Raw genomic sequence first — 18,015 nt, forward strand, 5'->3', positions numbered from 1 at the left:
TTATTCAATATTCTTTGGGAGAACTGGGAGTATTTTTGTATCTATATGTGGCATTTTGAGGTTGAAGTATGGTATAGAGTTATACTTGCCTCAGATTCATCCAAAGGTGTATTGGCAAGATAAAAAATTTTTCATATAAACTGTTAAACCATGGTTGGTATTTAGTTTCCTAAATATTTTCATGTGTGTGTATTTATGTATTTATATGTGTATTATATGTATATACATATACATAAAATGTCCTTTTATATTTTTTCTATCTTATATGTTTGTCTGTTTGTATCTATTGTCTCTGTTTATACAAAACCTCATGATTTTGTTCAGAACCTGCCTTAAAAGTAACCACTTGAAAAATGTTGTATCTGTATACCTTCAGTACTCTCTTATTCTTGGTACAAAGTCGTTATTTGATGACAGTGGTGTTCATTCAGAGAGCAAACTTTAGTGACTAATTTCAGTTTTGTTATCCCATATAAAGGTTTACACACTTATTTAATGTTACCCTGGTTCCTATTGATAGTTTGCTTCAGGTTAATTTGTTAACTTGATCTCAGCCACCACTCTCATATCTTGTTTGTTCAGTTCAGTTCAGTCGCTCAATCATGACTCTTTGTGACTCCATGGACTGTAGCATGCCAGGCTTCCCTGTCCATCACCAACTCCCGAAGCTTGCTCAAACTCGTGTCCACTGAGTTGGTGATGCCATCCAACCATTCATCCTCTATCACCCCCTTCTCCTCCTGCCTCCTGCCATACAACAAATGACAGGTTATTATGCACCTTGTTTATAGTTACATAATAACCTGTCATTCATGAATAATGAAAAATTCATCCTATGGTGAGGTGACTTTTCTTGTATGGTGGCACAATAAAATTTTAGTGCTAGTAAAGTATTGGAATCAAGCTGAAGTGACTCTGCTAAATTAGAGAGTAGATAGATCTGGGTTTCTGATTTTACCTAGGGAATATTAGTGATTGAGTGAATTATGTATTTTACTTGTGATTGTCTACTTGGGTATCTTTTTATTGTATCTTATGGTTATATACTTTAATATAGTTAACTAAGGAATTCCACTGTATGGAAGGGGCTGTTTTAAGTCATATATATGTGTATAGAAATAAAATGAGAAAATATTTTATGTGTCTTTTGTAAACAAGGGAACTGAAAAGTACAAAAAGATTAAGTAAGTCTAGCAAGTAGTGAATTTCTGATTCACACCCAGCCTCTGCCTTTACCCTGCCATCCTGCCTCTCAAGAACTAAGTTGATTGTTTTCTCTTATAATAATCTTTATGATTATAACTGTTCCACTGGGATTTTATAGCTTCCTTATTTGAAGTCTTTGTCGTTGGCTCTTTCATTATGATATGTCAAGTATAAATTTCTTTTTAGTTACTCTGGGATTCACATTCCTCTTGACTCTCTGGTTTGTTGTCTTTCATCAGTTCTCGCATTTATTTCTTCAGTTGTTGCCTCTGCTCACTTTTCTTTCTCTTTTCCTTATCAAATGCATATTAGTCCTCATTGTATTGTCCAGCTCTTTAATCTTTTTTCTGTGTTTTCTGTTTTTCTTCCTGCATAATGCATTTTGTATAATTTATGTAGATGCATTCTACAAAATTTTCTCATTCTTTAGGTATTTTTCTGTCTCCCAGTTTCCAAATTCTTTTTGCTGTTGTGTTAGTGTGTTGACGGATTGGTTTTAAATTTTGGTTATTTTTGTTTTTTTGTACTTCTTGAAGTTTTGTTGGTTTTGTTTAAATTTTGTTAGCTTGTTATATACTTTCCTGTTGGATCTTGTTCAGTTTTCCTGTGTTATTGCTCTGTTATAGTTTTGTTTCCTACACATTTATATCTTAAATCTACTTTGCTTCTGTTTATGTTCTATGAGTGTGTGTGTGTTTGTCTGTGTAGGTATAAATCTCAAAAACATGTTGAATGAAAAGTCAGATACATACATATAAGACATATATCATACAATCTCATTTGCATGAAATCCAGCAACAGACAAAACAAATCAAAAGATGATAGAAGTCTGAGAGAAGGGTGATAGAAAAGCGCTAAAGGCTTTTTGAGCTAGTGGTTGCAGTTTACAAAACTCAGTTCAGTTCAATTCAGTTCAGTCACTCAGTCATGTCTGACTCTTTGTGACCCCATGAATCGCAGCACGCCAGGCCTCCCTGTCCATCACCAACTCCCTGAGTTCACTCAGACTCACGTCCATCGAGTCAGTGATGCCATCCAGCCATCTCATCCTCTGTCGTCCCCTTCTCCTCCTGCCCTCAATTCCTCCCAGCATCAGAGTCTTTTCCAATGAGTCAAGTCTTCGCATGAGGTGGCCAAAGTACTGGAGTTTCAGCTTAGCATCATTCCTTCCAAAGAAATCCCAGGGCTGATTTCCTTCGGAATGGACTGGTTGGATCTCCTTGCAGTCCAAGGGACTCTCAAGAGTCTTCTCCAACACCACAGTTCAAAAGCATCAATTCTTCAGCACCCAGCTTTATAGTCCAACTCTCACATCCATACATGACCACTGGAAAAACCATAGCCTTGACTAGACGAACCTTTGTTGGCAAAGTAATGTCTCTGCTTTTGAATATGCTATCTAGGTTGGTCATAACTTTCCTTCCAAGGAGTAAGCGTCTTTTAATTTCATGGCTGCAGTCACCATCTGCAGTGATTTTGAAGCCCAGAAAAATAAAGTCTGACACTGTTTCCACTGTTTCCCCATCTATTTCTCATTAAGTGATGGGATCGGATGCCATGATCTTCGTTTTCTGAATGTTGAGCTTTAAGCCAACTTTTTCACTCTCCACTTTCACTTTCATCAAGAGGCTTTTTAGTTCCTCTTATGAGCCTAATATTTAGAAATTGTGTGTTTTACTGTAAGCTGTACTCCACCTAAAATTTTTAAAAATGTGTTGTTGCTACTGTCAAAATTTTCCCATTTCCATCGTTGTTCTTTTTTACTTTTCTGTAATGTCACTTTAACCCAGAACCTTTCCATCAGAAATATATAATGTACAGGGCACAGTAATTCCTGGGAACAGAAGTAGAATCAGGGCCATCATTGCCTTAGTCAAGAATGTTAGCAGTATACTTTTCTTCAGGGTCAAAGAGTCAAACATAGACTTCCCTAATGCTTGTGTAATAGCCACTTAACCTTGTATATGTTTATGGCATTAATATATTTTACATTGTACTTAAAGTTGATTATTATCTGGATTTAACCTTAGGGAGACAAGGATACCTAATAGAGTGTTACACTGTGTAAGAGCTGACATCAAGATTTGTAACATTCGTAATAACTGGGGCCTAGTGACACTTTAATAACTTGTATATTTTTTATTGTTGCTTTTTTTTTTTAAACAGGAGCCCATGAAATCCAGAGCACCACAGCTACATTTGGAATACAGATTCTACAAGCAGTTAGGATCTGGAGGTAAAGTCTTATATTAATTTTTAAATTTGTAATAAAATGAATTGTCATGATAGTAACTCTAAGTTTCAAGGAATACTATGTTAAATTTAGTTAAAAGTAATACTTCTTAAGGCTATGCTTAGTAGGTTATTTTCTTACTAGAGTCTTCCTTTTTATTTTAAATATGCCATTTTTAGAGCTTTTTGTGTTGCTACCAATAGAAATAGAGAACATTGTGAAAAAATTTAATTGGGGAATATAAAGTTCATATAGTTTCCAGACTCAGCCTTTTTGGTGATAGAAGGAGATCAGTTCTGGGATTTCTTTGGAAGGAATGATGCTAAGCTGAAACTCCAGTACTTTGGCCACCTCATGCGAAGAGTTGACTCATTGGAAAAGACTCGGATGCTGGGAGGGATTGGGGGCAGGTGGAGAAGGGGACAACAGAGGATGAGATGGCTGGATGGCATCACTGACTTGATGGACATGAGTTTGAGTGAACTCCGGGAGTTGGTGATGGACAGGGAGGCCTGGCGTGGTGCGATTCATGGGGATCGCACAGTCGGACATGACTAAGCGACTGAACTGAAGTGAACTGAACTGATAGTTACTGAAATGACTTAGGACATAATAGTAGGCTGAAAAATGGCCCCTTAAAAGATATCCATATCACAGGCCCTAGAATCTATAAATGTGACCTTATAGCAAAGACTTTGCCGGTATGAGTAAGTTAAGGATCTTGAGATTAAAGATTATTTTGGGTTATCTCACTTCAGTTCAGTTGTTCAGTTGTGTCGGACTCTTTGCGACCCCCTGGACTACAGCACATGGGTTATCTGGGTGGCCCCAAATGCACAGGAAAAGAGAGTCAGAGGAACGATTTACGTAATGGAAGAGAAGGCCTAGTGGCTACTGAGGCCAAGATTGGAGTGATATGGCCAATAAGCCAAGGAATCTTGAAATCCTGGTGTAGGATTGTCCCGTAGAACCTTTTTGATTCAGCCTGTTGAAACTGATTTCAAATTTTTTGGCCTCCAGAACTGTGAGAAAATAAATTTCTGTTATTTTAAGCCACAAATGTGTAGTAATTACAGTGGCTGTAAGAAATTAATACCAGTATAGTTTTACATAAACTCTAAGTGAGAATGGATATTTTGTTCCATTGGAAAAAAACTAACGAGAAAATTTCCTATTTTACGTTGTATTTACTTTATGTTAACGTTTCTCTCAGCTCCACTTTTCATTTCTGTTCAACTAACTGTAATGATTTTTATATGTACAGTGTCTTACCAAGTAAGGGTATTTTGTTTTCCCAGGTTCAATAGAATGGAATTTTTTCATGTGTCTTTTTGTAAGCTCATGTTTACCTTCTGCTTGGTAGAGCTGTACATTTCTTAATACATTATCAATTTTGCATTCTTTTCTTTTTCCTTAGAGCATGCTTTCCAAATGAGTCATCATTGTGGGGACACTAAGTTGACATTTTGTAATAATGGTTTTATCATTATAATCTTTCTATAGTGCGTGTTTGAGTCTGATACAGACAGTCCTCCAGGACTTATCAAAATTATCACTGACAATTGAGATTTAAATAAGGGGATACAATTAATTATATGTGAAACTATACATATTAGTTAGGACTAGTAAGTGACCCCACTCCAGTACTCTTGCCTGGAGAATCCCATGGATGGGGGAGCCTGGTAGGCTGCAGTCCATGGGGTTGCTAGGAGTCAGATACAACTGAGCGACTTCACTTTCACTTTCATGCATTGGAGAAGGAAATGGCAACCCACTCCAGTGTTCTTGCCTGGAGAATCCCAGGGACGGGGGATCCTGGTGGGCTGCTGTCTATGGGGGTCACACGGAGTTGGACACGACTGAAGTGACTTAGCAGCAGCAGTAAGTGACAGAAAGCCCTAAGAAGCTAAGTGGGAGGAAAAAAGTAGTTTATTGACCACGTACTGTAAATTCAGGGAAAAGACTTGTTTGTAAGACATTGCAATACTGTCACCAGAGACATTCTTTAATTTGTCTGTATGCTGTTTGTGTGTGTCTCTCTGTGTGTAAGCAAATGTGTAAGCTTTGTTCTCTGGCCCTTCTTATGAAATGACAGAGAAGCTTACCAACAGCCTAGCTTAGCACTTATAAAAGTATCTCTTAACTAAAAATTTCAGCAAAAGTTCTAGAACTGAATTGTAAGGGTTTGCTGAAGTGGGGAGGGAGGGATAGTTAGGGATTTTAGGAAGGTCATGTGCATGCTGCTGTATTTAAAACGGATAACCAACAAAGACCTACTATATAGCACATGGAACTCTGCTCGGTGTTATGTGCCAACCTGGATGGATGGGGGTTTGGGAGAGAATGGATGCATATATGCATATGACTGAGTCCCTTCACTGTTCACCTGAAATTACCACAGCGTTGTTAATTGGGTAAAAGTTTAAACTTTGGGGAGAAAAGTTATAGCACCAAAAAAATAAAAGTTCTAGGACTGAATCATACTTATTTCGTATCTAGTGATTTAATCACTGTGAATTTGATCACCCAGACTTGCATCTTGCGCTCATCTCAGATACGACCTGAAATCCAGGGGCTGGGAATAGGGAGATATTCCCGTGTCTCATGGGAAACTGAGGTGTTACCAGAAGAAGGAAGATTGGATGCTGGGGACCATGTGTTGAGAACTGCTGAGCTAGGAGTATAAGCATTTGTGCTAAAAGTTAAGAATGCCTGAAAGCAAAAAATTTCCTTGGAAAAGAACATAACCTATGTGCTAATTCTATAGTTAGTTTTTCTAATCAGATTTCAGTTTTTCTTGATCAGATCTGTAGAGTTTAAACTTCGTGATAAGAATGTTAATATTGATGTGCATGCATTCTAAGTTGCTTCAGTCATGTCTGACTCTGTGCAACCCTGTGGACTGTAGCCCTCCAGGCTCCTCTGTCCATGGGGATTCTCCAGGCAGAAATACTGGAGTGGGTTGCCATGTCCTCCTCCAGGGGATCTTCCCGACCCAGGGATCGAACCCATGTCTCTTATGTCTCCTGCATTGGCAGATGGGTTCTTTACCACTACTTCTGTTCTAATCCTTCGTACATGAACAATAGTGGACCTGAAAATGGAAAGCAACATCATGACAATGATTCTTTCAATAACATGCTTAACCGTTGCCCACCTATAAGGAACTGAAGTACCAAGCAGTATCAAGAGTGTAGGATCTCCATATGTTATTTTGTGGCTTAATTGATGGTGTTTTATCACATAAGTGAAATGCTGAAATATAAAATGAAGTGGTAAATTTATTTTGGGAGAGAGATGGTACAATTGTACTTTCATGTAGTGTGTGAATTTTGTATTCTTACCCATTCTTGAGCGTTTTTTGGGAAAAAATATACTTGTCTCCAGTGTTGGGGATGCTAATAAGCATCACTGAAAATTAGTGATGTTAGAAGTTATCAGAGTAACTTGTCAGCCCACAATCAATGACTTTTTGTAGTAGTATCAAAAATGCATTTAGAACAATTGAAATTGGGTAGACTCTTAAGTTATATAGTTGAAAGTTCACTGGATACAAAAACAAATACAAAAGCTTGCTTTTGCCCATTGAGTTGGATCGTGTTCATGCTTTTTAGTAGCCAAAAAACTTTGATCAAGAGACACAGCTAGTAACTTAAAGCCTCATTACTCTCTGTTCTCAACCATCTCCCCAGAGTCTCTCTTTTCTTGCCCTCCTGTGCCTCGCCTCTCCTTCTGGTCTTTCGTATCATATTCATATTGCTGTGGTTGTGTTGTTTTGTTTGGTGCTTGTTTCGGGTACTCCCTATCCCTTGTTTATTAGTTGCAGCTCTTCCTAATTCATAGCAGTTTGATTTGTTTGCTCATTGTTAGAAAACTGCCCAGCCATGACCTGGGAAATGGAATTTTAGTTTGGTTTTTACAGTGCTTGCTTTGTACTCTTGATTTTAAAAAGATATCTAACTCTGATCCTGTACTTCAATGACAGAATTTGTGTTGAAATACATTATCTATTACATTAGTAGTTATGTAAGAAGTTTTTGCATTCATTGACTCATGAAGCAATATGTATTTCAAAGAGTTATTTAGAGTTAGATCATTTTTTTTTTTTTTCACCAGAGATCTGTGCTGAGTCATTTTAAGGTAAAATTATGTTGAATGGTAAAGCTGAGGTATTTCTATTCATATTGGAGACTAAATATTTGATTTACTCAATGAAATGTAATGCTCTTTATGGAATTTAGCCATCTGGATAAGGTAGAGATAAATATTTTTGAGACTCTTTGAAACCATTAAAGGAAGGAAGTTTTGAAGAAAATGGAAGCAGTTCTTACTTGTTCCTTTATTGATCTCTTTCTCAGTATTATTTTAGAAAGCCAGATATATTACGTGTATGCCTTGCTTGAATGTACATGTACAACTGCCAACAATGAGTTGGCTTATATGAATTCACTTACGTATACGTCTTTTCAGTTCAGAAATTTTATGTGAATAGTTAGGAATTTTGAGTTATGCTTAATAGACACGTTTGAAGAGGGGAGACTTAAAGGTTGGGAAAAAAAGAAAAGTTGGTGATTTGGATAGCAGAACTAGGGTAGAAAACTTTGAAATGCAGCCTTAGAACAAAATGGCAAGACAGAGTAAATCTGGGCCTTAGAATGGGAGGTATGGCGGGAAGGGAGAGGAAGGCAAAATTATATGATGACAGAGTCTGAACACTATACAGTTGACCCTTGAACAGTGTGGGTCCACTTATACATGGATTTTTTTCAATAGTAAGTACTACTTCCCAGGTGGGCTTCCCTGGTGGCTCAGACAGTAAAGAATCTGCCTGCAATGCAAGAGACCCAGGTTACATGCCTGGGTCTGGAAGACCCCTGGAGAAGGGAATGGCTACCCACTCCAGTATTACTGCCTGGAGAACTCCATGGACGGAGGAGCCTGACAGGCTGTAGCCCATGGGGTCACAAAGAGTCAGACAAGACTGAATGACTAACACTTTCACTACAGTACTACATGATGTAAGGTTGGTTGAATGTGAGGATGTGGAACCACAGACACAGAGGATCCAAAACATGTATATGGAGGGCCGACTATGAGTTATATGTGGGTTTTTGTGCAGTGGGGTCAGTGCCCCTAACTCCTGTGTTTTTCAAGGGTCAGTTCTACTTTGCTTAATTCCAAGGAGCTCCAAAATGAAGCTCATGCTTAATAAGAATAGAAGTAAGGCTATATAACTTTGAATATTAGGGACAGTGTTTGAGATATACTTACTCAGTTACAGTTAATACTTGGATTAAATAAATGTGGCCTAAATCTTTTTCCAATTCAAGTTTTTCTTTGTCATCCCTGAATCTTTTGTTGTTGTTGTTGTTGTTGTTGTTATTAAAAGTTTCAAGTGTGAAGCATTATAATTTGACATCTGTACAGGCATTCCTTGTTTTGTTGTGCTTCACCAGTATTTTTTTTTTTTTTTTAATTACAAATTGGAAGTTTGTGGCATCCCTACAAAGAGCAAGTCCTTGGCACCCTTTCTCTAACAGCATCTGCTCACTTCATGTCTTTGTGTCACATTTGGACAATTTTCACAGTATTTCTGACTTTTCTGAATGGGAGTTTCCTTGTAGCTCAGTTGGTGAAAAATCTGCCTGTAATGCAGGAGACCTGGGTTCGATTCCTGTGTCAGGAAGATCCCCTGGAGAAGGAAATAGCAGCCCACTCAGTATTCTTTCCTGGAGAATCTCATGGACAGAGAAGCCTGGCAGGCTGCAGTCAATGGGGGTCTCAAGAGTCGGACCTGACTGACCGACTAAACCACCACCATTAGAGTTTTCCATTATTATTATGTTTGTTCTGGTGAACTGTGTACAGTGATCTTTGATATTACTGTCACAGCTTGCTGAAGGGTCAGATGATGGTTAGCATTTTTTACCCATAAAGGGTTTTTAAGCTGTAGAATTGATGCTTTTGAACTGTGGTGTTGGAGAAGACTCTTGAGAGTCCCTTGGACTTCAAGGAGATCCAACCAGTCCATTCTGACGGGGATCGGCCCTGGGATTTCTTTGGAAGGAATGATGCTGAAGCTGAAACTCCAGTACTTGGCCACCTCATGCGAAGAGTTGATTCATTGGAAAAGACCTTGATGCTGGGAGGGATTGGGGGCAGGAGGAGAAGGGGACAACAGAGGATGAGATGGCTGGATGGCATCACTGACTCAATGGATGTGAGTCTGAGTGAACTCCGGGACTTGGTGATGGACAGGGAGGCCTGGCGTGCTATGATTCATGGGGTCGCAAAGAGTTGGACACGACTGAGCGACTGATCTGATCTGATCTGATGTACATTGTGTTTTTTAGACATAATGCTACAGCATACTTAATAGACTTCAGTATAGTGTAAATATAACTTCTATATGCACCATGAAACCAAAAAATTCTGTTTACATTTATTTTGATTTTCCCGTTATTGCAGTGGTCTGGAACTGAACCCAGAATATGTCCTAAGTATGCCTGTACACACTACAAAGTGATCGTCACCACATTTCTATTTACTGTCCATCACTGTACAGCTGACTCCCCTTACCCATTTCACTCATTCCCCCAACTCCCTTTCCCTCTGGTAACACTAATCTAATTTCTACATTAGGTTAGAATTTGATTCTAATGAATTTGTTAGAACTGAGTTTGTTTTTTTATTTATTTTGTGTATTCATTCATTTTGTTTTTTTTTAGATCCCACACATGAGTAACTTTTTGTGGTATTTGTCTTGTTTGCTTAACTTATTTCACTTAGCATAAAACTTTCAGTGTCCATCCATGTTGTCACAAATGGCAGGATTTCATTCTTTTTTTGTGGTGGAGTAGTATGCCTTCATGTATGTGTACCACATCTTCTTTATCCATTCATGCATCCATGAACACTTAGGTTATTTCTGTTTCTTGGCCATTGTAAATAATGCTGCAGTATTTAGGGGTTCTTGTGTCTTTTCACATTGTGTTGTGTTCTTTGGATAATACCTAGACGTGAAAATAGCTGGGTCAGATGGTAGTTCTGTTCTTAAGTTTTTGAGGAATCTCAATGCTATTTCCCATATGACTGCACCAATTTTCAGTCCCACCAATAGTGTACAAGGGTTCCCTTTATCCACATCCTCTCCAGCATTTGTTATTTTTTTTCTTGTTGATAATAGCCATTCTGACAGGTGTGAGGTGATCTTTCATTGTGGTTTTGGTTGCATTTCCCTCATAATTAGTGATGTTGAACATCTTTTCATGTGCCTCTTACTGTGTCTTTAGAAAAATACCTATTCAGATCCTCTGTCCATTTTTTTTATCATAAATGAATTTTTCAAATTCATAAATTGAATTTTGTCAAATGCTTTTTCTGAGTCTGTTGAGATAATCATGTGTTTTTATCCTTCATTTTGTTAATATAATATATCATGTTGATTGACTTGCAGATGTTAAATGTTCTTGCATCCCTGAAATTAATCCCACTTGATCATGATGGATGATTCTTTTAATGTATTACTGGATTTGGTTTGCTAATGTTGAGGATTTTTGCAGCTTTGTTCATCAGGGATGTGTGTGCTCAGTCGCTGAGTGTGTCCAACTCTTTGTGACCCCATGGACTGTAGTTCGTCAGGCTCCTCTGTCCATTGAATTTTCCAGGCAAGAATACTGGAGTGGGTTGCCGTTTCTTACTCCAAAGGGTCTTCCTGACCCAGGGATCAAACCCAAGTCTCCTGTGGCTCCTGCATTGGCAGGTGGATTCTTTACCACTGTGCCACCGGGGGAGCCCTTATCAAGGATATTGGCCTCTTATTTTTTTAATGGGGGTCATTGTTTGGTTTTGGTATCAGAGTAATGGTGTCTTCATGAGATGTGTTTGGAAGGTTTTCTTCCTCTTCAATTTTTGGGAAGAATTTGAGAAGAGTTGGTATTAAATCTTTTTGAATGTTTTGAATAATTTATCGATGAAAGCCATCTGATCCTAGACTTGAGTTTGCTGGGAGCTTTTTGATTAATCTTTCCGTCTCCTTACTAGTAGTTATTCTATTCATATTTTCTGTTTCTTCATGATTCAGTCTTGGGAGCTTGTATGTTTCTAGGAATTCTTCATTCTTTTCTAAGTTGTCTAATTTATTGATATTGAATATTGGTTCATAGTGGTTTCATAATTTTTTGTATTTCTGTTGTATCATTTGTAATTTCTCCTCTTACAGTTTGATTTTGTTTGAGTCCTCTTTTTTTTAAGATTAGTCTAACCAAGGATTTGCCAATTTTATCTGTTTAAAGAACTAGCTCTTGTTTCATTATCTTTTCTATTGTTTTTTAAATGTCTTTCATTTATTTCCCCTCATATCTTTATTATTTCCTTCTTCTAATTTTGAGCTTCATTTATTCTTTTTGTTTCCTTTAGGTGTAAAGTTATATTATTTATTTTGGATTTTTCTTGCTTCTTGAGGTAGGCCTGTATTGCTATGGACTTTCTTCTTTGAACTGCTTTTGCTGCATCCCATGGATTTTGGTATGTTGTTACTCTGCTTTCACTTGTTTCTAGGTATTTTTTCATTTCTTCATTGACCTATTGGTTGTTTTGTACATGTTGTTTATTAATTTCTATGATTTTGTGCTTTGTGGTTGATATTTAGTTTCATAGAATTGTGGTTGGAGAATATGCTTGATATGATATCAGCTTTTCTGAATTTATTCTGAGACTTTGTGACCTAATATCTGATCTGTCTTGGAGAATGTTTTGTGTGCACTTGAAAAGAATGTATATTTTGGTGTTTTTGGATGGAATACTCTATATATTAAATCCATGGAATCTAATACATGATTTAAATTTGTTTTCTTTCTGATTATTTTTTTCTGGGTGATCTATCCATTGATGTAAGTAGGGTGGTAAAGTCCTCTGCTATTATTGTTTGCTTTCAATTTCTCCTTTAGGTTTGTTAATATTTGAGTTGTATATCTTAGTCCTCCTCTACTAGATGCATATACATTTATAAATGTTTTACCTTTTTCCTGGATTGACGTCTTTATCGTTATGTTTGCTCTTCTTTGTCTTTTATAGTCTTTGTTTTAAAATCTTCTTTCTCTGATATGAGTGTGAGTGAAGAGTGAGTGAAGTCGCTCAGTCGTGTCCGACTCTTTGAGACCCCTTGGACTGTTGCCTACCAGGCTCCTCTGTCCATGAGATTCTCCAGGCAAAAATACTGGAGTGGGTTGCCATTTCCTTCTCCAGGGGATATGAGTGTAGCTAGTCCAACTTTCTTTTCATTTATGTCTGCATTGAAATTTTTTCAATTTCTTCACTTTCAGACTGTGTGTATCCTTCCTCCTGAAGTGAGTCTTGTGTAGACAGCATGTAGATAGGTCTTTTTTTATTTTCCTCTTTAAATTCAAACAGTCCCTCAGTGTCTTTTAATTGGCTGTTCTAGTCCATGTACATTTGAAGTAGTTCTTGATAAATACGTACTTACTGTCAGTTTGTTAATTTTTTCCTTGTGGTTTTGTAGTTCCTCTCTGTTCCTTTCTTCTCTTTTCCTCTTTCTTCGTGTTTTGGTAGTTTTCTTCAGTGTTATATTTACATTTCTTTCCATTTTCTTCTGTGTATTTACTACAAGTTTTTTTCCCAGTGGTTGTTATGAGATTCACATAGAACTGTTTATATAAGTAGTAGCCTGTTTTAAACTGGTAGCATCTTAAATTCCAAAGCTTTATCTAACAAAATAAGGTTTTTCTCAATGTTTTATGCTTTTAATGACATATATTGTCTCTTAATGCAGCCGTTGTTATTGGAATTTAATTTAAATTTGCTACTTTTTGTCTTTAAACTATCATGTTTGCTTTATAGGTGATTGATACACTACCTCTTTTCCAATAATATTTTTTACTTGTGTATGTTTTCTTATTATTAATTAGTTCTTTTTCTTTTCAGTTTAAGAAACCTCTTCAATATTTCTTAATAGGGCCAGTTTAGTTGTGATGAACCTCTTTAAGCTTGTGTTTATCTGGGAAACTATCCTTTCTTCAATTCTGAATGATATACTTGCTAGATGGAGAATTTTTGGTTGAAAGTTTTTTCCTTTGTAGCACTCTGAATACGTTATGCCACTTACTCTTGGCCTGTAAAGTTTCTACTGAAAAATCTGATTATTTTATGGGATTTACTTTGTAGGCAATAAGTTGGTTTTCTCTTGTTTTTAGGACTCTCTCTTTATCCTTAACTTATATCATTTTAATTATGACATGTCTTGGTGTATGTTTGTTAGAGTTAATCTTTATTGGAACTCTCTGGAATTCCTGGACCTGGATGTCTTGTTTCCTTCCACAGATTAGAGAAATTTTTAGCTATATTTCTTCAGATGATTTTTCGGGCCCTTTTTCTCTCTCTCCTTCTGGGATCTATGTAATGCAAATGTTATTTTGCTTTATGCTGTCTCAGTGGTTTCTTAAGTTAATTCCACGTTTTTTGATTCATTTTGCTTCTCGGTCTAGATAAGTTCAGCTGTTTTGTCTTGCAGCTCACTGATTCAGTCTTTGACCACATCCAGTCTACCACTGAACTCCTCTAGTATATATATGTTTTTAATTCAGTTATAATTTATTTGGTACTTTCCTATATTTCTGTCTCTATGTTAATCCATTCTCCTCCTGAGTTCATTGAGCATCTTTATGGCTAGAAGCAACAGGAAATGGGTTATTAGAGATTGCTAGATTAAGAACATAAAAATACTTTTCAGTGGCACAGAGGCAGGAGAAAACATCATAGAAATATTTTTTAAAAGTTAGTAACTAAGAGCTATTGATAAATCTTAATTGTATCACTAGGCTCTTAATGTATATAGCATAGTAAAAGCCGTATGTCAGAGTTAGAATAAACATTAATGAGTCTCTTATCCACTATTTCTGAGCCTTTTGTCTTTTTTACACATCATATGGGTAGATATAACTCAAATATGGTATGAGTGACTCTAGTAAGAACTCATGCTAAGGTGGTGGTTTAATTGCTAAGTCGTGTCTGACTCTTGTGACCCCATGGACTGTAGCCTGCCAGGCTCCTCCGTCCATGAGATTCTCCAGGAGAGAATACTGGAGTGGGTTGCCATTTGCTTCTCTAGGAGATCTTCCCGATCTAGGAATCGAACCTGGGTCTCCTGCATTACAGGCAGATTCTTTACGAACTGAGCTACAAGGGAAGCTCCCATTCGGAAAAGTCAGAAATACTGTGAAAATTGTCCAAATGTGACACAAAGACATGAAGTGAGCAGATGCTGTTAGAGAAAGGGCGCCAAAGACTTGCTCTTTGTAGGGATGCCACAAACTTCCAATTTGTAATTAAAAAAAAAAAAAAATACTGGTGAAGTGCAACAAAACAAGGAATGCCTGTACAGATGTCAAATTATAATGCTTCACACTTGAAACTTTTAATAACAACAACAACAAAAACGATTCAGGGATGACAAAGAAAAACTTGAATTGGAAAAAGATTTAGGCCACATTTATTTAATCCAAGTATTAACTATAACTGACTAAAGTATTTCTCATGCTCTCCCTAATATTCAAAGTTGTATAGCCTTACTTCTATTCTTATTAACCATGAGCTTCATTTTTGGAGCTCTTTGGAATTAAGCAGTGTTGAACTGACACTTGAAAAACAGGAGTTAGGGACAGTGACCCTCTGCACAGTGAAAAATCCACATGTAACTCATGGTCGGCCCTCCACATACATGTTTTGGATCCTCTGTGTCTGTGGTTCCACATCCTCCCATTCAACCAACCTTAACTCATGCTATAATGATTCTTTTGGCAGGGGAAAATGTGTGTGTGTGTCTGGTGTGTGGTGCAGGGTGATGATACATACACATAGTGTATGCGTATGTATGGGAGTGTATCTTTACCCATGGGAGTGTATGAGAATCTCTGTTTTTGAGGAGGGGACCATGTATGAAGTTTGACTGTGTCTCCTTCCTCTGTGCCTATCATGACTATATTTTGTTACCTTCCTATCTTCAGCTGTCCTAACACCTCCCTTACGTTTGTTCACATTTCAGGAAAAATTGGTCTTTTCTAAACTATTGATATTATAGATAAACTGAAGTCTACTTGAGAGATTGAATAGTTAGTATTAAGACAGACTAAGAGCCTAATTATCTTGGCTTCCAGTCCAGTGTTTTATTTTGCCATGCAGTACTAACTATGCAAAATGATAGAATAAACAGTAAGAGTGAAATTGCATTCCTCATGCTCTTTATTTTAAAAGAATGGGGGAAGGTTTTAGTATATTTTAGAAAGATTTTTCCCTTCCAAAGTCATTACACAAAACAGAAAACACTTGTAAGTAAAACTGAGGCATTTAAGATGGAAGTTGTTCATTTCCTCAAAACAAATAGATAGATGCAGTATTAAAATAAAATGATCACCTATTATATGTTAATTTTTTGGGAGTCTTAGTTCTAAAAATGAAGTATATGAGAGAGGTTCAAGAGGGAAAGGACATAATGTGTATCTGTATCTGATTCATGTTGATGTATGGCAGAAACCAGTACAATATTGTAAAGCAGTTATCCTCCAGTTAAAAACAAATAAATTAAAAAAAATACATGAAAAAGTAAAAGTAAAGTACATTTGATTTCTGTGCATGTAGGCTTTATATTTGGAGTTTGTATTATTTTGTGTTCTTTCATAATGAATTATTTAGTAATTAGTGATATTAGACTTTATTGTCTTCTCCCAGTTTCTATGGAGTACAGGCATAGTTTAGCTTTGTCCTTTTTTGAGAGTCTTTCTTAGGTTTAGATCAAGGTGTAAGCCTGGACTGCAGTCTTTTCTGAGGCTCAGAGTCCTCTTACAGGTTCATTGGTATTTTCAAAATTGACTTTTTCAGGGCTGTGGGATGAAGCTCTCAGTTCCTAGAGCCTGCCCACCATTCTCTGGCATGTGGCCATCTTGTGCAACATGGTAGTTTTTTTTTAACGTTAACAGAACTGCTCTGCTGCTTTTGAATATTTCTGACTTCTAGAATGGCTTTTTTAAATGTCTTGCCTGATTAGGTCAGGCACATCGGAATAATCTCCCTTTTGATGTTAAACTCCAGTGACATGGGCCTTAACTATGTTACCTTTGCCATATAATACAGCCTAATGATTAGAGGAAAATCTGGGAATCTTGCCCACAATTGGAGGAGAAGGATTATACACCAGAGGGATGTGTATACCAGAGGATGGGAATCTTGGGGTTGATCTTAACATTATGCCTACCACAAGGTTATCAAAGAGTGCAGTGGCTCCTTTTTTTCAGTACAAATAAGAGCTTTCCTGTGTGCCAGGCATTTCTGTAGGCCCTGGAAATAATAAGGCTCAAACGCACAGCTCCTTTCTGTGGTGAAGTGGAGACCAGCAGTGAAGCGGTGTTTATAATGTAGTTCAGCGGTGCAGGTGGAGCAGAGGTGGACCCCGGCTCCCTGTGGTTCACGAGGGAGGAGGCTGGGTCAAGAAAAGTTTGTACAGAAAAAGTAAAATGCCTGCTACAGTTCTTAAAACTACAGAATGTTTAAAAAATTGTGTATTGATTTTCTAGGAAACAAAGTTTGATATTTAAGATGAGGAAGTTATTAAAGTCCTTCTTCTTTCCCCTAGATGGTATACCTCAAGTTTACTATTTTGGCCCTTGTGGTAAATACAACGCTATGGTGCTGGAACTACTGGGACCTAGTTTGGAAGATTTGTTTGATTTGTGTGACAGAACATTTTCTCTTAAAACGGTTCTCATGATAGCTATCCAGCTGGTAAGTAAAGCAGGATGTTTTGAAGCTGCTTGAACAATTGTATGGTTCCGTTTGGTTACTAAGTTACATTAAAAGTTAAAAGTTCTGCAACATTGTCATCCACAGCATTCAACCTAATAAAAAATATGTCTACTTTTCATATCATTGTCTTGTTAGGATGAAAGTAGCTTAAAATAACTGATTCAGATATAATTTTTTGTATGAAAAAATTAGTATCTTACTGCTTTAAGATCAGATGCTTAGTTTGAGAATTAAGTTGTTTCCAGCACTCTTTTCATGTCAAAAATGAATGCTTAGGGAGCTTCCAAAGGGAGGAGATATATGTATACCTATGGCTGATTCATGTTGAGGTTTGACAGAAAAGAACAAAATTCTGTAAAGCAATTATCCTTCAATAAAACAATAAATTAAAAAAGAATGAAAATAGCAAACATAGGTGACGATACAGAGAAAAGAGAATCCTCAAACATTGATGGTAGTAATGTAAATTGGTATAGCCACTGTGGAAAACAGTATGGAGATTTCTCAATAAAACTAAAAAAAGGTCTACCATATGGGGGGGGAAAAATGAATACTTAGAGAAGAGAACCCTCAGAAACACATGTTTTTAATCTCAGTAAATTAATGTAAAATGGCCTAGGAAAAGAAGCAAACTAATGAGGGAGTCTTAGACATCATTTAAATTTCAGGGAGCCTGTGGGGAAGTAACTTAGAGGGTAATTTTTAAGGAAGTTTCTAAACAAATGTTATTAATAAGTATATTTTGCAGAAGTCTTAGAATTGTT

The 18,015-nt window shown here is 36.9% G+C and overlaps 1 protein-coding gene across 8 annotated transcripts in view; it reads left to right on the forward strand.

Annotated features, from left to right (window-relative positions):
- The window catches only part of CSNK1G3 (casein kinase 1, gamma 3), a 116,227-nt gene that overhangs the window by 41,760 nt on the left and 56,452 nt on the right, over nucleotides 1-18,015 (forward strand). For all 8 annotated transcript variants that reach the window (XM_010846302.1, XM_010846300.1, XM_010846304.1 and 5 more), the window contains 2 exons: nucleotides 3,373-3,442; nucleotides 17,082-17,230. In XM_010846302.1, coding sequence (XP_010844604.1) covers nucleotides 3,373-3,442; nucleotides 17,082-17,230 — 219 coding nt within the window. The remainder of the gene's footprint in view (nucleotides 1-3,372; nucleotides 3,443-17,081; nucleotides 17,231-18,015) is intronic.

The sequence above is a fragment of the Bison bison genome, unplaced genomic scaffold (genome assembly GCF_000754665.1).
Source record: "Bison bison bison isolate TAMUID 2011002044 unplaced genomic scaffold, Bison_UMD1.0 scf7180017864235, whole genome shotgun sequence".
Taxonomy (NCBI): Eukaryota; Metazoa; Chordata; class Mammalia; order Artiodactyla; family Bovidae; genus Bison; species Bison bison.